This window comes from Oncorhynchus masou, chromosome 29, assembly GCF_036934945.1.
Source record: "Oncorhynchus masou masou isolate Uvic2021 chromosome 29, UVic_Omas_1.1, whole genome shotgun sequence".
NCBI classification, from domain to species: Eukaryota; Metazoa; Chordata; class Actinopteri; order Salmoniformes; family Salmonidae; genus Oncorhynchus; species Oncorhynchus masou.
In genome coordinates this window covers 79,711,749-79,738,040 of record NC_088240.1, presented here as the reverse complement: position 1 = coordinate 79,738,040, position 26,292 = coordinate 79,711,749, and the positions used below count along the sequence as shown (strand labels likewise).

The window sequence follows — 26,292 nt, the reverse complement described above, 5'->3', positions numbered from 1 at the left end:
TGAGTGAGAGCTTGATTGATAGATACATACAATGAGGTATATACACACACACTAGCTACCTGTTCTCCATTGAGGGCCTGTGCAATGTTGACATCTCCATTGTCGCTCAGTTCAAACAGAATGACCTTTCCTTTGTGTTTGAACCTGGGAGCTCCAGCCACATACAGCCTCCTCCAGTCTCCCACTATCACTGACGACACTGTATAGCCTACACACACACACACACACACACACACACACACACACACACACACACACACACACACACACACACACACACACACACACACACACACACACACACACACACACACAAATACTTTAATTAGATCCACAAATATCTCACATGTCATATAGATGCCTGGAGACACATTAAGTATGGAAACAAAACTGTAAATCAGTGATATGTTTAGTAGTATTATGTGTAAAACAGTGATACATTTAGTAGTATTATGTGTAAAACAGTGATAAGTTGAGTAGTATAATGTGAAAAACAGTGATATGTTTAGTAGTATTATATGTAAAACAGTGATACGTTTAGTAGTATTATATGTAAAACAGTGATACGTTTAGTAGTATTATGTGTAAAACAGTGATACGTTTAGTAGTATTATGTGTAAAACAGTGATACGTTTAGTAGTATTATATGTAAAACAGTGATAAGTTGAGTAGTATTGTGTAAAACAGTGATACATTTAGTAGTATTATGTGTAAAACAGTGATACATTTAGTAGTATAATGTGTAAAACAGTGATACGTTTAGTAGTATTGCGTAAAACAGTGATACATTTAGTGGTATTATGTGTAAAACAGTGATACATTTAGTAGTATAATGTGTAAAACAGTGATAGGTTGAGTAGTATTATGTGTAAAACAGTGATAAGTTGAGTAGTATTATGTGTAAAACAGTGATAGGTTGAGTAGTATTATGTGTAAAACAGTGATAGGTTGAGTAGTATTATGTGTAAAACAGTGATAAGTTGAGTAGTATTATGTGTAAAACAGTGATAAGTTGAGTAGTATTATGTGTAAAACAGTGATAAGTTGAGTAGTATTATGTGTAAAACAGTGATAAGTTGAGTAGTATTATGTGTAAAACAGTGATAAGTTGAGTAGTATAATGTGTAAAACGGTGTAATGTAAAGTGTACATAGTGTAATGTAAGTAAGTTAAGTCACCCAGATAGGCAGCATGGTTCTTGAGCTCCTGGGGGAACTCTGACTCAAAGGCCTCTCTGGTGGGCATGATGCGGCCCTTAGCGCCCTCCTTCAGCACCCCTCCATCCCAGTCATACGCCCCCACCATCCCAAACAGGATGCCATCCTGAAACACATGCATGGGAGAGGGGGGATAAACATACTGTATAATGACAGATCAGAAATTCAAGACAATGACATGACGCGCGCTCGCATGGTTGCACACTACGCACACACACACATGGTGGACTCACATCGAGAACGTGTGTGGAGAAGCCAATCTGGGACATCTCAAACTTGAAGGAGCTCTCGTTGTACCCCAGCGTCCCTATGACGAAACAGAAATATCAAAACAACGTTTTACAAACCTTTCTAGCACATTTTCTGTAGTATCCAACACAAAAATGTAGTTAAGCAGATCTCTCTGCTATTATTTTGTGTCATGTCATTCAAAAATGATTTTATTAAAGTCATGAGTCTGACCCTCTCATGTTTCTGTGCCCAACCACATATCTGTGTGGCGTGGGGGTTCAGTGACTGAGTGAGGGGCTGATGGGACCTCTGCTAAGGTGAAAGTGGAACAGGTTTTCCCTAACCCTAACTCTCAGAGGAAGTTTAGTTGAATGTTTGGTTAATGTTTGTTCTGCCAGTGCCAGGTGGCATGGGACTAAACGTGGCATCCTGTGCTGCCCACTCTGACACATGAATACCGTGATGGGACTAAACGTGGCATCCTGTGCTGCCCACTCTGACACATGAATACCGTGATGGGACTAAACGTGGCATCCTGTGCTGCCCACTCTGACACATGAATACCGTGATGGGACTAAACGTGGCATCCTGTGCTGCCCACTCTGACACATGAATACCGTGATGGGACTAAACGTGGCATCCTGTGCTGCCCACTCTGACACATGAATACCGTGATGGGACTAAACGTGGCATCCTGTGCTGCCCACTCTGACACATGAATACCGTGATGGGACTAAACGTGGCATCCTGTGCTGCCCACTCTGACACATGAATACCGTGATGGGACTAAACGTGGCATCCTGTGCTGCCCACTCTGACACATGAATACCGTGATGGGACTAAACGTGGCATCCTGTGCTGCCCACTCTGACACATGAATATTCACTCTCAATTCAAATACTGTACTTTTACTTCTATCCCCCTTTCACCAAAACTCCATACATTCCCTCCCTTCCTTCCCCTCCCCAATCTGCCACTATCTAGATGTCACAGGTTAGTGCCCTCTCTCTCAAGACCCCAGCTGGTATACAGAGTCTACCTCCCTCATCCTCCTCTCATATCCTCCACTCCCTTCCTCCCTCGCTCCCTACAGAATTCAGGGTGGCATAATTTCTCAGTCTTCCTCCCTTGTTCCTGTAAGTGTTGTGATAGCTGCTCGCGCCCTTCTTTCCTTTTCAAGGTAGTGGCATCTATCCATCCCTTCCTCTTTCATTCCATCTGGGATTAAATGTGGCACCATTCTTTTTTGCCTCTTTCTCAATTGAAAGAGAGTAACATCCCTCTCTCTTCTAACTTTCTCCCTGGCTAAATAAGAAAGCAGTTCCTCCCTGTCTCCAGAACACAGACACCCTTTACCCTCCTTTCTCTTTCCAGCACTTTCACCTCCCTCCCTCCTCCTTCCTCTTCCTCTCGCCGTCTCACCCTCTAGAGTGAAGATGCGGTCTCCTAGTGCATCTACGATGTCGTTGAGCGCCGCCTCGTCAGTCACGTTGAAGAAGTATTTGTCGTCTGGGTCGCTGGCAATGTACTTGATCTCACTGATAAACGTCTCTGGGTCCTGCTGCCTGCGGATGTAGTGACCCAATACCTGGAGGGAGAGAGAAAGGGATGAGGAAAGAGAGGGGGAGAGATAAAGGGGGAGGGAGAGAGAAAGGGATGATAAAAGAGAGGGGGAGAGATAAAGGGGGAGGGAGAGAGAAAGGGATGAGAAAAGAGAGGGGGAGAGAGAGAGGAAGAGAGAGGGGGAGAGAGAGAGGAAGAGAGGGGAACATGGAAAGGTATGAGGAAAGAGAGGGGGGAGAGATAAAGGGCGAAGGAGAGAAAGGGATGAGAAAAGAGAGGGGGAGAGAGAGAGGGAACAGAGAAAGGGATGAGGAAAGAGAGGGGGGAGAGATAAAGGGCAAAGGAGAGAGAAAGGGATGAGAAAAGAGAGGGGGAGAGAGGGAAAGAGTGGGGGAACAGAGAAAGGGATGAGGAAAGAGAGGGGGAGAGATGAAGGAGAGAGAAAGGGATGAGAAAAGAGGAGGAGAGATAAAGGGCGAAGGAGAGAGAAAGGGATGAGAAAAGAGAGGGGGAGAGATAAATGGGGAGGGAGAGAGGGAGAAAGGGGTTAAAGTGAAGGGTAGAAAAACAAAAGGGAGAGAAAGAAGGGGTTAAATGTAAGGGACAGAAAAAGTGAAAGGGAGAGCGAGAGATAACATTAACAGACATATCCTCTACGTCTTCCGCCAATAACTCCTCCATGTTTCACAGGGACAGAGAACATTTATATAGAGGGAGAGATATTACTGAGTCAGGACAATCTGAGAGGACAGAGAGAGAGCTGCCAACACCAACCCCGTACAGTACAGTAGAGGACATAACCTGAATCAAGGACAACCACAGAGTGACAGCCAGATGTGCAGAATATAAGCACTTAAAAGAGAAAAAACAGATAATGTACGTAGGGTTCTAACTAAGGGGATGTCTTAAAACAGATACTGTCCGTAGGGTTCTAACTAAGGGGGTGTCTTAAAACGGATACTGTCCGTAGGGTTCTAACTAAGGGGGTGTCTTAAAACAGATACTGTCCGTAGGGTTCTAACTAAGGGGGTGTCTTAAAACAGATACCGTCCGTAGGGTTCTAACTAAGGGGGTGTCTTAAAACAGATACTGTCCGTAGGGTTCTAACTAAGGGGGTGTCTTAAAACAGATACTGTCCGTAGGGTTCTAACTAAGGGGGTGTCTTAAAACAGATACTGTCCGTAGGGTTCTAACTAAGGGGGTGTCTTAAAACAGATACTGTCCGTAGGGTTCTAACTAAGGGGTGTCTTAAAACAGATACTGTCCGTAGGGTTCTAACTAAGGGGGTGTCTTAAAACAGATACTGTCCGTAGGGTTCTAACTAAGGGGGTGTCTTAAAACAGATACTGTCCGTAGGGTTCTAACTAAGGGGGTGTCTTAAAACAAATACTGTCCGTAGGGTTCTAACTAAGGGGGTGTCTAAAAATGGAGTCAGCTAAAATGGGAAATGGGAAATACTGCTCTAGCAAACCGTGAAATGAAAGAATTGGTCCAGACAGGGGGAGAGAGATGACTGGTGTGGTAGGGCTCTCTAGTGTGAGGAGGCTATAGTAACAGCTACAGTTAGTAGTCTGTAATACAGAATAGCCTAAAAACTGCAGTAAGGAGCACATTCCTCCCCAGAAACCCAATCCCAACAATCCTTCCCTGTCACTCTGGCTGCCATCTTAAATAAGGAAATTCTCTGTATTCAAAGGGGACGGAGGGAGGGAGGGAGGGAGGGATGGATGGAGGGAGAGATAGAGGAAGGGAGGGAGGGAGGGAGGGTTTAATGTGAAGGAATCCTACACTATAAATGAATACATGGAGATCTTATAGAAACAGATGAATTCCGTTGGTCTTGTCAGCTGCTGCTGGTTTGTCCTCAGAGTCACGAACGGAGAGGGAGGACAGAAATACAGACAGCGGGAGGTAGCTTGTTAACTATTCAAAGCATACAGTGAAGTTATAGCTACTGCAAATGTATATGCACATGTATACACACAGTTGCACAGGCACATGCACACAAACAAACTCGCAAACAGACAAACACACACCCTTTGACCCCTCCACTTGTTGACTATAAATTCTGTGTGAGCCGGCAGTCAGGCAGGCTGATGTATAAAACACGACCCAGGCTGTTATTTTAGAGAGCTTGTTGCTCTGCTCTCCCCAAAGGGCTGTTTTCTGTCCTACACACACTGGCAGCAGGACAGAGAGCAACAACATCAAAAAATTGCAGCCGCCTCAGTGAAACCACGTTTCAGCATCAAGACTCCCTGGAGATTCTCTCTCTCTCTCTCTCTCTCTCTCACTCTCACTCTCACTCTAATTTAAATTAAGGGGTTTTATTGGTGTGCGAAACATATGTTTACAGGGAAAATAAATAAACATAAATATGGGTTGTATTTACAATGGTGTTTGTTCTTCACTGGTTGCCTTTCTCTTGTGGCAACAGGTCACAAATCTTGCTACTGTGATGGTACACTGTGGTATTTCACCAAACATATATGGGAGTTTGTCTAAATGCTATGCTCACTGAGTCTGGACATAGTCAAAGTTTTCCTTAAGTTTGGGTCAGTCACAGTGGTCAGGTATTCTGCCACTGTGTACTCTCTGTGTAGGGCCAAATAGCATTCTAGTTTGCTCTGTTTTTTGTTACTTCTTTCCAATGTGTCAAGTAATTATCTTTTTGTTTTCTCATGATTTGCCTGGGTCAAACTGTGTTGCTGTCCTGGGGCTCTGTGGGGTGTGTTTGTGTTTGTGAACAGAGCCCCAGGACCAGCTTGCTTAGGGGACTCTTCTCCAGGTTCATCTCTCTGTAGGTGATGGCTTTGTTATGGAAGGTTTGGGAATCGCTTCCTTTTAGGTGGTTGTAGAATTTTGATAATTAGTGGGTATCGGCCTAATTCTGCTTTGCATGCATTATTTGGTGTTCTACATTGTACACGGAGGATTTTTTGCAGAATTCTGCATGCAGAGTCTCAATTTGGTGTTTGTCCCATTTTGTGAAGTCCTGGATGGTGAGCGGACCTCAGTCCTCACAACCATAAACGGCAATGGGCTCTATGACTGATTCAAGTATTTTTAGCCAAATCCTAATTGGTATGTTGAAATTTATGTTCCTTTTGATGGCATAGAATGCCCTTCTTGCCTTGTCTCTCAGATCGTTCACAGCTTTGTGGAAGTTACCTGTGGTGCTGATGTTTAGGCCAAGGTATGTATAGTTTTTTGTGTGCTCTAGGGCAACAGTGTCTAGATGGAATTTGTATTTGTGGTCCTGGTGACTGGACCTTTTTTGGAACACCATTATTTTGGTCTTACTGAGATTTCTCTCTCTCTTCTCTCTCAGTACCCTGTCTCTCTCTCTCTCTCTCTCCGTCCATCTCTCTCTCTCTCTCTCTCTCTCTCTCAGTCCCCCCGTCTCTCTCTCTCTCTCTCAGTCCACCCGTCCATCTCTCTCTCAGTCCCCCCGTCTCTCTCTCAGTCCACCCTCCCCCCCCTCTCTCTCTCTCTCTCTCTCTCTCTCTCAGTCCACCCACCTCTCTCTCTCTCTCTGTCCCCCCGTCTCTCTCTCACTCTCAGTCCCCCCGTCTCTCTCTCTCTCTCTCTCTCTCTCTCAGTCCCCCCGTCTCTCTCTCTCTCTCTCTCAGTCCACCCGACTCTCTCTCTCTCTCTCTCTCTCTCTCTCTCTCTCTCAGTCCCCCCGTCTCTCTCTCTCTGTCCCCCCGTCTCTCTCTCTCTCTCTCTGTCCACCCGTCTCTCTCTCTCTCTCTCTCAGTCCCCCCGTCTCTCTCTCTCTCTCTCTCAGTCCCCCCGTCTCTCTCTCTCTCAGTTCTCCCGTCTCTCTCTCTCTCTCTCTCAGTCCACCCGTCTCTCTCTCTCTCTCTCTCAGTCCCCCCGTCTCTCTCTCTCTCTCAGTCCCCCGTCTCTTTCTCTCTCTCAGTCCACCCGTCTCTCTCTCTCTCTCTCTCTCTCAGTCCACCCGTCTCTCTCTCTCTCTCTCTCAGTCCCCCCCGACTCTCTCTCTCTCTCTCTCTCAGTCCCGTCTCTCTCTCTCTGTCCCCCCGTCTCTCTCTCTCTCTCTCAGTCCCCCGTCTCTTTCTCTCTCTCAGTCCACCCGTCTCTCTCTCTCTCTCAGTCCACCCGTCTCTCTCTCTCTCTCTCAGTCCCCCCCGTCTCTCTCTCTCTCTCAGTCCCCTGTCTCTCTCTCTCTCTGTCCCCCCCATCTCTCTCTCTCAGTCCCCCTGTCTTTCTCTCTCAGTCCCCCCGTCTCTCTCTCTCTCAGTCCCCCCCTCCCTCTGACAGTGGCTCTGCAGGTCCCAGTGTTTATATTGTGGTTCCTCTGGTGACAGTGGCTCTGCAGGTCCCAGTGTTTATATTGTGGTTCCTCTGGTGACAGTGGCCCTGCAGGTCCCAGTGTTTATATTGTGGTTCCTCTGGTGACAGTGGCCCTGCAGGTCCCAGTGTTTATATTGTGGTTCCTCTGGTGACAGTGGCCCTGCAGGTCCCAGTGTTTATATTGTGGTTCCTCTGGTGACAGTGGCCCTGCAGGTCCCAGTGTTTATATTGTGGTTCCTCTGGTGACAGTGGCCCTGCAGGTCCCAGTGTTTATATTGTGGTTCCTCTGGTGACAGTGGCTCTGCAGGTCCCAGTGTTTATATTGTGGGCTGGGGAAGAGTCTCCGACTACTCAGCCACTGGAGTCTGTTCCACCACACCACCAAAACCACATCACTCGAGACACTGATGGTGTGTGTGCATGTGTGTGTCTGTGTGTGTGTGTGTGTTAGGGGGTGGGGTGGGGCAGGAAGACATAGCTGTTGTTACCCACTGGGTTATTTTAAGGAGCCAGAGGGGTTCAGTTAGTGATTTGCTGGGGCTATTTTAAAGACCACAGGCATTATTTCAGGCCAGTTTGAGGCTGAATGGGCAGGATGGCTAGCTCTCACGTTATGCAGGGTATGTGAGGTGGTATGGTGGAAAAGCTGTTTCAATACAGCTATTTCAGGAGTGGGGTTGGTTGGTGAGACTGTCTGCCATATTGGTTAGCGAGTTTGTGGTGTAGCAGGCATGCTGCATTCATGTGCTCTATGGAACAGTGTGTGTGTGGGTGCGTGCATGCATCTCTGTGTGTGCGTATGTGTGTCTGTGTGTGTGTGTGCGCGCGCGCGTATGTTTGTGTGTGTATGTACTCACAGCGATGGCATATCTGGTGATGTTTCTCTTCTCACACTCCTCCAGAGCGTCCGGTAGCTCCTCCCCATCATGTGACTCTCCGTCCGTCACCACGATCATGACCTTGGTGGCCCCCTCCCTCGCCCCCCGCTCAGGGCTGAATGCCTCCGTACTGGACAAAGACCGATATAAAGAACTTTATTAGGTAAATATCACAGTGCTGTTGTCAGCATGTTAAAACAGCACATACTGGTTCAAGACCCAAACTGCTTACATGTACATTCTCTTTCCGTTGCCCTGAACCAAACCACAATAAAACACAAATATTGTTCTAGAGTTGGATCTGAAACATCATGGCCTGAAGTAGAGTATCTCATGACAAGCTGTAGACCACACTATTTGCCAAGAGAGTTTTCATTTTTTTCGTGGCTGTTTATTTACCACCACAGACAGATGCTGGCACGAAGACCTCACTCAGTCAGCTGTATAAGGAAATAAGCAAACAGGAAACCGCTCACCCAGAGGCAGCGCTCCTAGTGGCCTGGGACTTTAATGCAGGGAAACTTAAATCAGTTTTACCTCATTTCTATCAGCATGTTAAATGCGCAACCAGAGGGGGAAAAATCTAGATCACCTTTACTCCACAAACAGAGACAAGTACAAAGCTCTCCCTCGCCCTCCATTTGATAAATCTGACCATAATTCTATCCTCCTGATTCCTGCTTACAAGTTAAAATGAAAGTAGGAAGCACCAGTGACTCAGTCTATAAAAAAGTGGTCAGATGAAGCAGATGCTGAACTACAGGACAGTTTTGCTAGCACAGACTGGAATATGTTCTGGGATTATTCCAATGGCCTTGAGGAGTAACGCCACATCAGTCACTGGCTTTATCAATAAGTCCATTGAGGACATCGTCCCCACAGTGACTGTACATACATACCCCAACCAGAAGCCATGGATTACAGGCAACATTCGCACTGAGCGAAAGGTTAGAGCTTCCGCTTTCAAGGTGCGGGACTCTAACCCGGAAGCTTATAAGAAATCCTGCTATACCCTCAGACGAACCATCAAACAAGCAAAGTGCCAATACAGGACTAAGATTGAATCATACTACACTGGCTCCAACGCTCGTCGGATGTGGCAGGGCCTGCAAACTATTACAGACTACAAAGGGAAGCACAGCCGAGAGCTGCCCAGTGACACGAGCCTACCAGACGAGCTAAATCACTTCTATGCTCGCTTCGAGGCAAGCAACACTGACGCATGCATGAGAGCATCAGCTGTTCCGGGCGACTGTGTGATCACGCTCTCCGTAGCCAACGTGAGTAAGACCTTTAAACAGGTCAACATTCACAAGGCCACTGGGCCAGACGGATTACCAGGAAGTGTGCTCCAGGCATGTGCTGACCAACTGGTAGGTGTCTCACTGACATTTTCAACAGGTCCCTGATTGAGTCTGTAATACCAACATGTTTCAAGCAGACCATCATAGTCCCTGTGCCCAAGAGCACTAAGGCGACCTGCCTAAATGACTACAGACCCGTAGCACTCACGTCTGTAGCCATGAAGTGCTTTGAAAGGCTGGTAATGGCTCACATTAACCCAGAAACCCTAGACCCACTCCAATTTGCATACCGCTCAAACAGACCCACAGATGATGCAATCTCAATTGCACTCCACACTGCCCTTTCCCACCTGGACAAAAGGAACACCTCCGTGAGAATACTATTAATTGACTACAGCTCAGTGTTCAAAACCATTGTGCCCTGAAAGCTCATCACTAAGCTAAGGACCCTGGGACTAAACACCTCCCTCTACAACTGGATCCTGGACTTCCTGACGGGCTGCCCCCAGGTGGTGAGGGTAGGTAGCAACACTGGCGCCCATCAGGGGTGCGTGCTCAGTCCCCTCCTATACTCCCTGTTCACCCACGTCTGCATGGCCAGGCACAACTCCAACACCATCATTAAGTTTGCAGACGACACAACAGTGGTAGACCTGATCACCGACAATGACGAGACAGCCTATAGGGAGGAGGTCAGAGACCTAGCCGGGTGGTGCCAGAATAACAACCTATCCCTCAACGTAATCAAGACAAAGGAGATGATTGTGGACTACAGGAAAAGCAGGACAAGCACGCCTCATTCTCATCGACGGGGCTGTAAATCAAAATCAAATCAAATTTTATTAGTCACATGCGCCAAATACAACAGGTGTAGACCTTACAGTAAAATGCTTATTTACGAGCCCAAAACCAACAATGCAGTTTAAAAAATATAAGGATAAGAAAGTGGAGCAGGTTGAGAGCTTCAAGAGGGTGGTGTACAGAGGGTGGTGTACAGAGGGTAGTGTACAGAGGGTAGTGTACAGAGGGTAGTGTACAGAGGGTAGTGTACAGAGGGTAGTGCGTATGGTCCAGTACATCATTGGGGCCAAGCTTCCGGCCATCCAGGACCTACAGTGGGGATAACAAGTATTCGATACACTTCCCGATTTTGCAGGTTTTCCTACTTACAAAGCTTTTAGAGGGCTGTCATTTTTTATCATAGGTACACTTCAACTGTGAGAGTTGGAATCTAAAACAAAAATCCAGAAAATCACATTGTATGATTTTTAAGTAATGAATTTGCATTTTATTGCATGACATAAGTATTTGATACATCAGAAAAGCAGAACTTAATATTTGGTACAGAAACCTTTGTTTGCAATTACAGAGATCATACGTTTCCTGTAGTTCTTGACCAGGTTGCACACACAGCAGCAGGGATTTTGGCTCACTCCTCCATACAGACCTTTTCCAGATCCTTCAGGTTTCGGGGCTGTCGCTGGGCAATACGGACTTTCAGCTCCCTCCAAAGATTTTCTATTGGGTTCAGGTCTGGAGACTGGCTAGGCCACTACAGGACCTTGAGATGCTTCTTACGGAGACACTCCTTAGTTGCCCTGGCTGTGTGTTTCGGGTCGTTGTCATGCTGGAAGACCCAGCCACGACCCATCAATGCTCTTACTGAGGGAAGGAGGTTGTTGGCCAAGATCTTGCGATACATGGCCCCATAACATCTTCCCCTCAATACGGTGCAGTCGTCCTGTCCCCTTTGCACAAAAGCATCCCCAAAGAATGATGTTTCCACCTCCATGCTTCACGGTTTGGATGGTGTTCTTGGGGTTGTACTCATCCTTCTTCTTCCTCCAAACACGGCGAGTGGAGTTTAGACCAAAAGGCTCTTTTTTTTGTATCATCAGACCACATGACCTTCTCCCATTCCTCCTCTGGATCATCCAGATGGTAATCGGCAAACTTCAGACGGGCCTGGACATGCGCTGGCTTGAGGAGGGTGACCTTGCGTGCGCTGCAGGATTTTAATCCACGACGGCGTAGTGTGTTACTAATGGTTTTCTTTGAGACTGTGGTCCCAGCTCTCTTCAGGTCATTGACCAGGTCCTGCCGTGTAGTTCTGGGCTGATCCCTCACCTTCCTCATGATCATTGATGCCCCACGAGGTGAGATCTTGCATGGAGCCCCAGACAGAGGGTGATTGACCGTCATCTTGAACTTCTTCCATTTTGTTGTTGCCTTCTCACCAAGCTACTTGCCTATTGTCCTGTAGCCCATCCCAGCCTTGTGCAAGTCTACAATTGTATCCCTGATGTCCTTACACAGCTCTCTGGTCTTGGCCATTGTGGAGAGGTTGGAGTCTGTTTGATTGAGTGTGTGGACAGGTGTCTTTTATACAGGTAACGAGTTCAAACAGGTGCAGTTAATACAGGTAATGAGTGGAGAACAGGGGGCTTCTTAAAGAAAAACTAACAGGTCTGTGAGAGCCGGAATTCTTACTGGTTGGTAGGTGATCAAATAATTATGTCATGCAATAAAATGCAAATTAATTACTTAAAAAACATGCAATGTAATTTTCTGGATTTTTGTTTTGAAGTGTACCTATGATAAAAAGTACAGACCTCTACATACTTTGTAAGTAGGAAAACCTGCAAAATCTTCAGTGTATCAAATACTTGTTCTCCCCACTCTATATACCAGTCGATGTCAAAGGAAGGTCCTAAAAATTGTCAAAGACCCCAGCCACCCCAGTCACAGACTGTTCTCTCTACTACCACATGGCAAGTGGTACTGGAGCACCAAGTCTAGGACCAAAAGACTTCTCAACAGCTTTTACCCCCATAAGACTCCTGAACAGGTAATCAAATGGCTACCCGGAATATTTGCATTGTCCCCCCACGCTGCTACTACTCTCTGTTTATTATCTATGCATAGTCACTTTAACTATACATTCACATACATATTATCTCAATTAGCCTGACTAACTGGTGCCCCCAGACATTGATTCTGTACTGGTACCACCTGTCCTGTATACAACCTCGCTACTATTATTTTCACTGTCATTTTACTGTTTTATTTTGTATTTCTTTACTTGTCTATTGTTTACCTAATACCTATTTTTTCCTTAAAAATTACACTGTTGGTTAGAGCCTGTAAGTAAGCATTTCACTGTAAGATTTACACCTGTTGTATTCGGCGCACATGACAAATAGATGTTGATTTGACTCATTGTCCACACAATGTAAAGTGCTTCACAGACCTCGACTACTACAGAGAGAGCGGGAGAAAGGAGGAAGAAAGAGAGAGGGGAAAGAAAGATGGGAGAAGGAGAAGAGAGGGAAAAGAAAGAGAGAGATGAGAGAACAAGTGAATGAGCAGGAAAGACAGAACAGAGAAAGAGAAAAAGAGAGATGTGTCACGCCCTGATCTGTTTCACCTGTCCTTGTGCTTGTCTCCACCTCCTCCAGATGTCACCCATCTTTCTCATTATCCCCTGGGTACTTATACCTGTGTTTTCTGTCTGTCTGTGCCAGTTCATTTTGTCTGTTTAAACCTACCAGCATTGTCCTTTGCTCCTGTCTTTGCTATAGTCCCTGTTTTCTAGTTTCCTGGTTTCGACCTTTCTTGCCTGACCTGACCCTGAGCCTGCCTGCCGTCCTGTACCTTTACTTCTACTCTGGATTACTGCCCTCTGGCTGACCTGACCCTGAGCCTGCCTGCCGTCCTGTACCTTTACCTCTACTCTGGATTACCGACCTCTGCCTGACCTGACCCTGAGCCTGCCTACCGTCCTGTACCTTTACCTCTACTCTGGATTACTGCCCTCTGCCTGACCTGACGCTGAGCCCGCCTACCGTCCTGTGCCTTTACCTCTACTCTGGATTACCGACCTCTGCCTGACCTGACCACGAGCCTGCTGTTCTGCTGCCTTACACCTCTTCTGGATTACCGACCTCTGCCTGACCTGACCCTGAGCCCGCCTACCGTCCTGTACCTTTACCACTACTCTGGATTACCGACCTCTGCCTGACCTGACCCCGAGCCTGCATGCCGTTCTGTACGTTTACCTCTACTCTGGATTACCGACCTCTGCCTGACCTGACCCTGAGCCTGCCTGCCGTCCTGTACTTTTACCTCTACTCTGGATTACTGACCTCTGCCTGACCTGACCCCGAGCCTGCATGCCGTCCTGTACCTTTACCTCTACTCTGGATTACCGACCTCTGCCTGACCTGACCCTGAGCCTGCCTACCGTCCTGTACCTTTACCTCAACTCTGGATTACCGACCTCTGCCTGACCTGACCCCGAGCCTGCCTGCCGTCCTGTACCTTTACCTCTACTCTGGATTACCGACCTCTGCCTGACCTGACCCCGAGCCTGCCTGCCTTCCTGTACCTTTACCTCTACTCTGGATTACGGACCTCTGCCTGACCTGACCCTGAGCCTGCCTACCGTCCTGTACCTTTACCTCTACTCTGGATTACCGACCTCTGCCTGACCTGACCCTGAGCCTGCCTGCCGTCCTGTACCTTTACCTCTACTCTGGATTACCGACCTCTGCCTGACCTGACCCTGACCCTGCCTGCCTTCCTGTACCTTTACCTCTACTCTGGATTACTGACCTCTGCCTGACCTGACCCCGAGCCTGCATGCCGTCCTGTACCTTTACCTCTACTCTGGATTACTGACCTCTGCCTGACCTGACCCCGAGCCTGCTGTTCTGCTGCCTTACACCTCCTCTGGATTACCGACCTCTGCCTGACCTGACCCCGAGCCTGCATGCCGTCCTGTACCTTTACCTCTACTCTGGATTACCGACCTCTGCCTGACCTGACCCCGAGCCTGATGTTCTGCTGCCTTACACCTTCTCTGGATTACCGACCTCTGTCTGACCTGACCCCGACCCTGCTGTTCTGCTGCCTTACACCTCCTCTGGATTACCGACCTCTGCCTGACCTGACCCCGAGCCTGCTGTTCTGCTGCCTTACACCTCCTCTGGAGTACCGACCTCTGCCTGACCTGCCCCCGAGCCTGCTGTTCTGCTGCCTTACACCTCCTCTGGATTACCGACCTCTGCCTGACCTGACCCCGAGCCTGATGTTCTGCTGCCTTACACCTTCTCTGGATTACCGACCTCTGCCTGAACTGACCCCGAGCCTGCTGTTCTGCTGCCTTACACCTCCTCTGGATTACCGACCTCTGCCTGACCTGACCCCGAGCCTGCTGTTCTGCTGCCTTACACCTTCTCTGGATTACCGACCTCTGCCTGACCTGACCCCGAGCCTGCTGTTCTGCTGCCTTACACCCTCTCTGGATTATTGAGCCCTGCCTGCCTTGACCTGCCGTTTGCCTGCCTTGACCTGCCTTGACCTGTCGTTTGCCTGCCTTGACCTGTCATTTGCCTGCCTTGACCTGTCGTTTGCCTGCCTTGACCTGTCGTTTGCCTGCCTTGACCTGTCGTTTGCCTGCCTTGACCTGTCGTTTGCCTGCCTTGACCTGTCGTTTGCCTGCCTTGACCTGTCGTTTGCCTGCCTTGACCTGTCGTTTGCCTGCCTTGACCTGTCGTTTGCCTGCCTTGACCTGTTGTTTGCCTGCCTTGACCTGTCGTTTGCCTGCCTTGACCTGTCGTTTGCCTGCCTTGACCTGTTGTTTGCCTGCCTTGACCTGTCTTTTGCCTGCCTTGACCTGTCGTTTGCCTGCCCCTGTTGAAAGAATAACTTTTATTTTTCAACACTGTCTGCACATGGGTCATACCTTGAAACGTGATAAGATGAGAGATGAGAGAACAAGTGAGTGAGCAGGAAAGACAGAACAGAGAAAGAGAGGAGCAAAGGAATGTGGGTACAAAAGGAAGACAAAGGTAGAGAAGAGAAAGGGAGAGGGAGGATAGAGGAGAGAAAGAGAGGGAGGGAGAGGATAGAGGAGAGAAAGAGAGGGAGGGAGATGATAGAGGAGAGAAAGAGAGGGAGGGAGAGGGTAGAGAAGAGAAAGGGAGAGGGAGGATAGAGGAGAGAAAGAGAGGGAGGGAGAGGATAGAGGAGAGAAAGAGAGGGAGGGAGAGGATAGAGAGAAAGAGAGGGAGGGAGAGGATAGAGGAGAGAAAGAGAGGGAGGGAGAGGGTAGAGAAGAAAAAGAGAAAGGGAGAGGGAGGATAGAGGAGAGAAAGAGATGGAGGGAGAGGATAGAGGAGAGAAAGAGAGTGAGGGAGAGGAATAAGGAGAGAAATAGAGGGAGGGAGAGGATAGAGGAGAGAAAGAGAGAGAGGTAAGATTAGGGTAGAGTTAGTATACACAGAGTTTCCCTACATCTAAAATAAACAGCTGCTAGAAGAAGATAATATATCATGTAGAGTGATCCTCAGAGTTAAATAACACAGTTGAGAAAAACAGAAATTGGGTGTGAGAGGGAGAGTGACAAAGACGTGTGTGTGATCGCTTCCAACAACTGTTTATGAAACAGATTGGGTGCGATACGGATAGTGACACAGACCTTGAAAAATCCCCCTAAAATGACAAATAACCATAGGCGTAATCAGGCCAGACTTGACCATATATGAGTTAGACAGACAGGCAGTCAAACAGTCAGACAGGCAGTCAAACAGTCAGACAGTCAGTCCGACAGTCAGTCAGATAGGCAGTCCGACAATCAGTCAGAAGGTAGTCCGACAGTCAGTACGACAGGCAGTTAGACAGACAGGCAGTCCGACAGACAGGCAGTCAAACAGTCAGACAGCCAGTCCGACAGTCAGATAGGCAGTCTGACAATCAGTCAGACAGGTAGTCCGACAGACAGGCAGTCCGACAGTCAGTCAATCAGACAGTCAGTCAGTCAGTCAGTCAGTCTAGTCATTAAATACAGCTGGTAATTTCCTTTTAAAGTACAGCTCTACCACATCACTGGTGTTACCATGACACACAACCTATCCGAAACACAAAGGTTGTGCAGTGACAACACACGAACACACACACACACACACACACACACGCTTGTACACCTACAAGGACACACATGCACACAATCATATAACCACACCCTGTTTGTCTGGTGGTGACCTGTTTTGACCACTGGACACTTAGTGGGTAGAGTCTGCTAGCACTTACACACACACACACAATGCCTAGTGCAGCCAGTGTTAGTGAACTCAGTCATTTTCAGGCGTAACTCTGGACCAAGCTAAATATAAAGTATGTGGTGAACCCGCAAGAAACGGTCTGGTTAAAAACAACCGTTTCCCTGCACAGCCTGCTAATTATACAGCCAGCCAGAGACAAGAGGAGAGAGGGAGGAGAGAGAGAGGAGATTGAGAGAGAAAGGGTGGAGATGAGAGAGGAGAAGTGAGGGAGGAGAGAGGAGAAGAGAGGGAGGAGAGAGAGGAGAAGAGAGGGATGAGAGAGAGATGAGAAGAGAGGGAGGAGAGAGAGAGGAGAGGGAGAGAGAGGAGAAGTGAGGGAGGAGAGAGGAGAAGAGAGGGAGGAGAGAGAGGAGAAGAGAGGGATGAGAGAGAGATGAGAAGAGAGGGAGGAGAGAGAGAGGAGAGGAGAGGGAGAGAGAGGAGATGAGAGGTGAGAAGAGTGGGAGAAGAGAGAGATGAGAAGAGAGTGAGGAGAGAGAGAGAGGAGAGGGAGAGGAGATGAGAGGGAGGAGAGAGAGAGGAGATAAGAGGGAGGAGAGAGAGAGGAGATAAGAGGGAGGAGAGAGAGGTGAGAAAAGAGGGAGGAGAGAGAGGTGAGAAGAGAGGGAGAAGAGAGAGATATGAGAAGAGAGGGAGAAGAGAGAGATGAGAAGAGAGGGAGGAGAGAGAGAGAGGAGATGAGAGGGAGGAGAGAGAGGAGATGAGAGGGAGGAGAGAGAGATGAGAAGAGAGGGAAGAGAGAGAGGAGAAGAAAGAGAGGAGAGGAGATGAGAGCGAGGAGATAAGAGGGAGGAGAGACAGGGAGAAGAGAGAGATGAGAAGAGAGGGAGGAGAGAGAGAGATGAAAAGAGAGGGAGGAGAGAGGGAGATGAGAGAGAGGAGATGAGAGGGAGGAGAGAGAGAGAGGTGAGGGGATAGAGGAGAAAGCACAAGAGGATAGATGGAGGGAAGGAAGATGTAGTAGAAGAAAGGAAAAAGAGAGGGAAGGAAAAGTAACATAAGGAGAGGTTGTGAAGAGGAGAGATGACTGAAGATAAACATTCTAGAACACTAGTGGAGCAAGAGAGAAAACACTTTGAAAAACAGTTTATTACCAACACACATAAAGCAGGAATAAACCAGCAATTACTGTGCTGCCACTTGACCAATTAAAGAGAGCAGAGAGACCAGGGCCTATGGACATACAGCAAGAAAGAGACACGGAGAAAGTCATAAATAAAAGAATAGTGTGAAATCCACTAGTAAAAAGAGGTGGGTAAGAGCCCAGCTCTGATGTGGCTGAGAGACTGTGTGAAATACAGGGGGATAAAACTGGGGTAAAGAGAAAGTGAAAGAGGGGGAGAAATGAGAGAAAGAGAGGGACATATGTGAGAACAGACTGTGGAAGGAGAGAATGAGAGAAAGAGATGAAGGGAAGAGAAAGGAGGGGGAGGAGCTAGATGAAAGAGTGGTGTTAATTGGGAGGTCTGGTTGAAGTTACACTTTTATAGTCAGGAGTGTGGTCATGACACAACGTGTGTGTGTGTGTGTGTGTGTGGTCATGACACAGCATATGTGTGCGTGTGTGTGTGTCACATGGTAAAATGTGTATGACACAGTGAGAGGCAGTAGCTGATACCCTTTTAATAGACTGCTTTACTCTCCTATATCACTCATTTTGCCTCTATGTGTCTTATACTGCTTCCTGTGTATGTGTGTGTGTGTCAAATCAAATCAAATTTTATTTGTCACATACACATGGTTAGCAGATGTTAATGCGAGTGTAGCGAAATGCTTGTGCTTCTAGTTCCGACAATGCAGTAATAACCAACTGTCACGAACCTCGCCGAAGATGGTGCCTCTTCCTCTTCGGGCGGTGCTCGGTGGTCGTCGTCGCCGGCCTATTAGCTGCCATCGATTCCCTTTCCGTTTGTTTTGGTTATTGGTTAATTGGGTACACCTGTTTTGTGTTAGGGTTTGTTTGTAGGCTATTTAAGGGCACTAGGCCTGCTGGGTATTTGTGCGGGCTTGTTTCTTGTTACTCTGTTTGGATGGTGTTATTTTTGTTTGTGTCTTTATTCTCCGGACTATTTTGTCCTGTTGTTTGGACTGAGAACTTGTACACGCCCTGTGTGTTGGCGTGACCGTTTTTGTTGCGCCGGTGAAATAAATTGACAAAACAACTGAACCCTGCTCTCTGCGCCTGATTCCACCCACCACTCCTAGTTTATCGTAACACCAACAAGTAATCTAACTAACAATTCCAAAACTACTGTCTTATACACACAAGTGTAAGGGGATAAAGAATATGTACATAAAGATATATGAATGTGTGATGGTACAGAGCAGCATTGGCAAGATACAGTAGATGGTATCGAGTACAGTATATACATATAAGATGAGTATGTAAACAAAGTGGCATAGTTAAAGTGGCTAGTGATACATGTATTACATAAAGATGCAGTAGATGATATAGAGTACAGTATATACGTATACATATGAGATGAATAATGTCGGGTATGTAAACATTATATTAGGTAGCATTGTTTAAAGTGGCTAGTGATATATTATACATAATTTCCCATCAATTCCCATTATTAAAGTGGCTGGAGTTGAGTCAGTGTGTTGGCAGCAGCCACTCAATGTTAGTGGTGGCTGTTTAACAGTCTGATGGCCTTGAGATAGAAGCTGTTTTTCAGTCTCTCGGTCCCAGCTTTGATGCACCTGTACTGACCTCGCCTTCTGGATGGTAGCGGGGTGAACAGGCAGTGGCTCGGGTGGTAGATGTCCTTGATGATCTTTATGGCCTTCCTGTAACATCGGGTGGTGTAGGTGTCCTGGAGGGCAGGTAGTTTGCCCCCGGTGATGCGTTGTGCAGACCTCACTACCCTCTGGAGAGCCTTACGGTTGTGGGCGGAGCAGTTGCCGTACCAGGCGGTGATACAGCCCGCCAGGATGCTCTCGATTGTGCATCTGTAGAAGTTTGTGAGTGCTTTTGGTGACAAGCCGAATTTCTTCAGCCTCCTGAGGTTGAAGAGGCGCTGCTGCGCCTTCTTCACGATGCTGTCTGTGTGGGTGGACCAATTCAGTTTGTCTGTGATGTGTATGCCGAGGAACTTAAACCTTTACTACCCTCTCCACTACTGTTCCATCGATGTGGATAAGGGGGTGTTCCCTCTGCTGTTTCCTGAAGTCCACAATCATCTCCTTAGTTTTGTTGACGTTGAGTGTGAGGTTATTTTCCTGACACCACACTCCGAGGGCCCTCACCTCCTCCCTGTAGGCCGTCTCGTCGTTGTTGGTAATCAAGCCTACCACTGTTGTGTCGTCCGCAAACTTGATGATTGAGTTGGAGGCTTGGGTGGTCACGCTGTCGTGGGTGAACAGGGAGTACAGGAGTGGGCTCAGAACGCACCCTTGTGGGGCCCCATTGTTGAGGATCAGCGGGGTGGAGATGTTGTTGCCTACCCTCACCACCTGGGGGCGGCCCGTCAGGAAGTCCAGTACCCAGTTGCACAGGGCGGGGTCGAGACCCAGGGTCTCGAGCTTGATGACGAGCTTGGAGGGTACTATGGTGTTAAATGCCGAGCTGTAGTCGATGAACAGCATTCTCACATAGGTATTCCTCTTGTCCAGATGGTTTAGGGCAGTGTGCAGTGTGGTTGAGAGTGCATCGTCTGTGGACCTATTTGGGCGGTAAGCAAATTGGAGTGGGTCTAGGGTGTCAGGTAGGGTGGAGGTGATATGGTCCTTGACTAGTCTCTCAAAGCACTTCATGATGACGGAAGTGAGTGCTACGGGGCGGTAGTCGTTTAGCTCGGTTATCTTAGCTTTCTTGGGAACAGGAACAATGGTGGCCCTCTTGAAGCATGTGGGAACAGCAGACTGGGATAGGGATTGATTGAATATGTTCGTAAACACACCAGCCAGCTGGTCTGCGCATGCTCTGAGGGCGTGGCTGGGGATGCCGTCTGGGCCTGCAGCCTTGTGAGGGTTAACACGTTTAAATGTTTTACTCACCTCGGCTGCAGTGAAGGAGAGTCCGCATGTTTTCGTTGCAGGCCGTGTCAGTGGCACTGTGTTGTCCTCAAAGCGGGCAAAAAAGTTATTTCGTCTGCCTGGGAGCTGGGCTGGTTTTCTTTTTGTAATCCGTGATTGACTGTAGACCCTGCCACATACCTCTTGTGTCTGAGCCGTTGAATTGAGATTCTACTTTGTCTCTATATTGACGCTTAGCTTGTTTGATTGCCTTGCGGAGGGAATAGCTGCACTGTTTGTATTCGGTCATGTTTCCAGTCACCTTGCCCTGATTAAAAGCAGTGGTTCGCGCTTTCAGTTTCACGCGAATGCTGCCATCAATCCACAGTTTCCGGTTTGGGAATGTTTTAATCGTTGCTATGGGAACGACATCTTCAACGCACGTTCTAATGAACTCGCACACCGAATCAGCGTATTCGTCAATGTTGTTGTCTGACGCAATATGAAACATATCCCAGTCCACGTGATGTAAGCAGTCTTGGAGTGTGGAATCAGATTGGTCGGACCAGCGTTGGACAGACCTCAGCGTGGGAGCTTCTTGTTTTAGTTTCTGTCTGAAGGCAGGGATCAACAAAAATGGAGTCGTGGTCAGCTTTTCCGAAAGGAGGGCGGGGCAGGGCCTTAAATACGTTGCGGAAGTTAGAATAACAATGATCCAAGGTTTTGCCAGCGCAATTGATTTTTTACCTTTATTTAACTAGGCAAGTCAATTAAGAACAAATTCTTATTTTCAATGACGGCCTAGGAACAGTGGGTTAACTGCCTGTTCAGGGGCAGAACGACAGATTTGTACCTTGTCAGCTCGGGGGTTTGAACTTGCAACCTTCCGGTTACTAGTCCAACACTCTAACCACTAGGCTACTCTGCTGATACAATTTAGGGAGTCTTGTATGTGTGTGTGTGTGTTTGTGTGTGTGTGTTACACTGGTGATGTTTCTCTTCTTACACTCCTCTAGAGTGTGTGTGTGTGTGTGTGTGCATGACTGTGTGTTTGTACAGCTGCAGTGGCTGTAGGAGCTAACCAGGCTGTACTACAGTGGCCACACCTGCAGCTCTGCTGACCCAGCAACAGCCAACCCCGTTAGTCTTCCTACCAATGCCGGCTCTGGTATCTTTTCATCTGTGTGTGTTTGATTCGTACAAGAAGTCCAAGAAACAAAACAGCACAGACAGACAGACAAAGAGACAGACAGACAGACAGACACAGACAGACAGACATGTTCTATGACCGTTTCAACCCAGCACTCATAAACAAGGGTTAATACCAATGTCCCCTCTAAACTGCGTGCAGTGCGCATGCGCAGCTCCCCCTGGACCATGCAGAATAAATATCAGAGCACGCTGAGAAGCATGAGATTGAACTTCAATCAACTTTCTAGAGTTTTCCGTTAGTTAATAATTAACACTATCAACGTTTCCCTTTACTGTGGAAATTGTGATCGAATCAACACAATATTAGCCACTTTCAATACAACATACCAAAACAAAACGAACTATGAACTAAGAGATGTTGTTGTATTCAGAATGCATCGGAGTAGGATTCTATTGCATTAACAGGCACGACTCAGGCCCATACTCTACACAGACCGGTGCGCTATAACCAATCAGAGCTGCAGTAGGCCTATATGCAAATAGACCATTGCCATATATGGGTCTGTGCCATTCACTTTGAACTGGACTGTTTGTACAGCATGAGCAGTCGTCAGTAGATGTTCTTGTTTTGAGATCAAAGTGAGAGCTACACGTAGCAAAGTGTGCACATTTCTACATTTGTTCATATCCTTCGCTAGCTAGTGAGTTATTAGCTCAGTTATATAGAATATGTTGTCAGCAATAGGGGAGTGGTTGCTTCCTACAAGAGCACAAAACGTGTGCATTTCTAGACTTTGAAAATCTGTGTTGTATTTTTAAATAGTCTTGAATAAGCTAAGTAGCCAATAGGCAGAGGGAAGCATAATTTGTCTGATTCTCTGTAATAATGGTGTGGGAATAATAATACATTTTATTTTGTAAAGTGGTTTCTTGCTTCAAACAACACAACAACATTTTCAGTCACCTTGTCTGAAGGACAAGTGGATAAACGGGTTAATGTCAAGCCCTGCAGGTTTTTTCAAAAGTCTCATAGAATGTAGGCCTACATTGAGCACCACACATCGGCTGCTACTGTAAGTTGAATGATAGAACAGCAATTTCCATGTTAAAATGTTATGGGATGCATTTTCTCCATTGTTTTTGATGGTAGACCACTCTGATAGGCCTACATTATGATCAAATAGTCACAGTAGCCTACTTGACCACTGTTAAAACAAACTTAGAACGGGTACAGCCTCAGTGTTCACAGTAAACGCATGCCGGAAGTTGCACAGAATTTCCCCGTTAAACTTTGCGCTCAGCTGACCTGAAATTTGCTCAGTGATGAAAAACATTGGAGGGAACATTGGTTAATAGTATTAGTAAAATAAAACTGTCTGTTTTACTTAGATCAATTTCCAGTCACCGCCTTTAAACTGCCTTTAAACTGATTTTAAACTGATTTTATACTGCTTTTAAAATTTCCATTGACTTCTCTTTAAACTGCCCTTCTCACATCCTGACCATTTACCTTTAAATGTGCTGGAAAACAGGAACTCTCCAATTACCGGCCTTGCTTATGTGTGTGTGTGTGTGTGTGTGTGTGTGTGTGTGTGTGTGTGTGTGTGTGTGTGTGTGTGTGTGTGTGTGTGTGTGTGTGTGTGTGTGTGTGTGTGTGTGTGTGTGTGTGTGTGTGTGTGTGTGTGTGTGTGTCTGTGTGTGTGTCTGTGTATGTGCATGTGTGTGTGAGAATGAAAGCCGTGGTGTGTAGAGTACGGGTGTGTGTGTGTGAGAATGAAAGCCGTGGTGTGTAGAGTACGGGTGTGTGTGAGTGAGAATGAAAGCCGTGGTGTTTAGAGTACGGGTGTGTGTGAGTGAGAATGAAAGCTGTGGTGTGTAGAGTACATGTGTGTGTGAGTAAGAATGAAAGCCGTGGCGTGTAGAGTACGTGTGTGTGTGAGTAAGAATGAAAGCCGTGGCGTGTAGAGTACGGGTGTGTGTGTGTAGTATGGGTGTGGTACACTATATGTGTATGAGTTTAATAAAGGAGGAATGTAATTTTCAAAGGATAACATTTATGGTGTGAGATATCAGGTGTCCATATTAGACAGCTGTTTGTTATGTTTTGACCTAGGACCCCTCTATACCCCTCAGCCTCAGCTGGATTCCATGTTCCGCAGAGAAGAAAAGAATAAGGAAATATTTGACATTGTTAAAGGGCAGAGTGAGTTATGATTGAGACATTGACCAGCCAATGAGAATGGCTTATGATTGATTGACAGACGTACCAGCCCATGTGGATGGCGTATGCTGTGCGTGTCTCCCGCCCCTCCTGTCGGCTGATGTTCTTAGCCGCTTCAACCACCTCCTGTGTTGTCTGGTAGTCTCTCAGTGACCACTCATGGACAGCAACCTCACCGTACTGCAAAACCCCCACCTGAACACAAACATGGTCATGGTAGAAACAAAACAAAACACATAATTGTGTCTGGCTGTCTTTCCAATGTAGTTGAGCATACAGTGGGATATCCACAGATAGAACATGACCCCATGTTCCCCCTGTCCTCTACTTGTCCCCATCTCCCTCTCCAATCCTCAACCTGAACCTCTACCCCTCTGCTACTGACGCCCTCCAAACCCCTTATTCCCATTCTCCTCTAATCTTCCCCTTCTCTTCTCCCCTTCCTTCTCATCTCCCATCCTCCCCTAACTTCTACCCCACTGCTACTTCTTCTACCCTCATGTTTACTCTCCCCTCATGTTCCCTCTCCCCTCATGTTTCGTCTCCCCTCATGTTTCCTCTCCCCTCTGTTTAGCCCAGCTCTTGTGCCATTGAGGATTTCATCACAGAAATGTACACACACACACACACACACACACACACACACACACACACACACACACACACACACACACACACACACACACACACACACACACACACACACACACACACACACAATTTTACCTGCATCTGTTCTGGGCTGATATGGAACTTGCTGAGGATGTTACTGAGGAAGTTCTGGACTTCATACCAGGGATAGATACTATTGGAGCCATCCAGAACGATCACTATGTCCATGTATGTTGCACATCCTGGACAGAAAATACATATTATTGGATTCAAAAGGGAACGCTGAGAGTACTAAGGACCCCCAAAACCCCATGAAATGAACTCTACTGAGTCATTACCATTCAGCTGTGATGTGTGTGTGTGCTCGGGTTTATAAATGCAACCCACTCTTTGTGTGTGTGTGTGTGTGTGTGTGTGTGTGTGTGTGTGTGTGTGTGTGTGTGTGTGTGTGTGTGTGTGTGTGTGTGTGTGTGTGTGTGTGTGCAGTTACTCTGTGCTGTAGGGGCGATGGTCTCTCTAGGTTCCAAGTCGTTGCTGACAGAAACACAGATCCCCGTACTGAAGACTGAGGTACCACACTCCTGAGACCACAGGGGCGCACACGCCTGGAACACACACACACACACACACACACACACACACACACACACACACACACACACACACACACACACGTGATTATTATTTTAGCTTTAAGTGAACCTGTTAAGGTAACATAATGTACACAAGTGTCATATGGTCCTAGCTAGCACTGATTTATTGGTGAGAGTGAGAAGCACAAGACAAGACCAGAGTTGACTTCTCCACTGGGATGTTGGTCAGGTCTGCTACTGAACACACCAATAAACACCAGCAGGCTGAGTGAAGGGGAGGCAGACCCAGATAGAGAAATAGGGTGGGAGACTGAGAGAGAAGGGGGGGGTGCCATATGACAGGCCACGTATTCACCCTGCACACCCTAAATGTCAAACAAACAAAGGCAAAGTTTTCTCATGCTTTGTTGATGTCAAAAAAGCTTTTGACGCAATTTTTCATGAGGGTCTGCTATATGAATTGATGGAATGCTGTTTTGGGGGAAAAACATACGACATTATAAAATCCATGTACACAAACAACAAGGGTGCTGTTAAAAGAAGCAATAAAACTGGACTTGTTTAGACTGGTTGGGTATCTGGAGCTTCAGCATTTGTGGGTTTGATTACAGGCTCAAAATGGCCAGAAACAAAGACTTGTCTTCTGAAACTCGTCAGTCTATGCTTGTTCTGAGAAATGATGGCTATTCCATGTGATAAATTGCCAAGAAACTGAAGATCTCGTACAATGCTGTTTACTACTCCCTTCACAGAACAGCGCAAACGGGCTCTAACCAGAATAGAAAGAGGAGTGGGAGGCCCCGGTGCACAAATGAGCAAGAGGCCAAGTACATTAGATTGTCTAATTTGAGAAACAGATGCCTCACAAGACCTCAACTGGCAGCTTCCTTAAATAGTACCCGCAAAACACCCATCTCAAAGTCAACAGTGAAGAGGCGACTCCGGGATGCTGACCATCAAGGAAAAATTACGCCGATACCCAATAACTCTCAAAATCAAGAAATTAGCCGTTAAATTCTACAACCACCTAAAAGGAAGTGATTCCCAAACCTTTGATTACAAAGCCACCGCCTACAGAGAGATGTACCTAGAGAAGAGTCCCCTAAGCAAGCTGGTCCTG

At 47.1% G+C, this 26,292-nt stretch overlaps 1 protein-coding gene across 1 annotated transcript in view; it reads right to left on the bottom strand.

The window, feature by feature from the left end:
- Window positions 1-26,292, bottom strand: part of LOC135520693 (integrin alpha-10-like) — a 62,945-nt gene that overhangs the window by 18,095 nt on the left and 18,558 nt on the right. The window contains exons 5-12 of the mRNA XM_064946432.1: window positions 25,070-25,184; window positions 24,694-24,821; window positions 24,014-24,162; window positions 8,189-8,339; window positions 2,871-3,036; window positions 1,451-1,524; window positions 1,179-1,323; window positions 60-208 (exon numbers count right to left, since the gene is read on the bottom strand). Of these exons, the coding sequence (XP_064802504.1) occupies window positions 60-208; window positions 1,179-1,323; window positions 1,451-1,524; window positions 2,871-3,036; window positions 8,189-8,339; window positions 24,014-24,162; window positions 24,694-24,821; window positions 25,070-25,184 (1,077 nt within the window). The remainder of the gene's footprint in view (window positions 1-59; window positions 209-1,178; window positions 1,324-1,450; window positions 1,525-2,870; window positions 3,037-8,188; window positions 8,340-24,013; window positions 24,163-24,693; window positions 24,822-25,069; window positions 25,185-26,292) is intronic.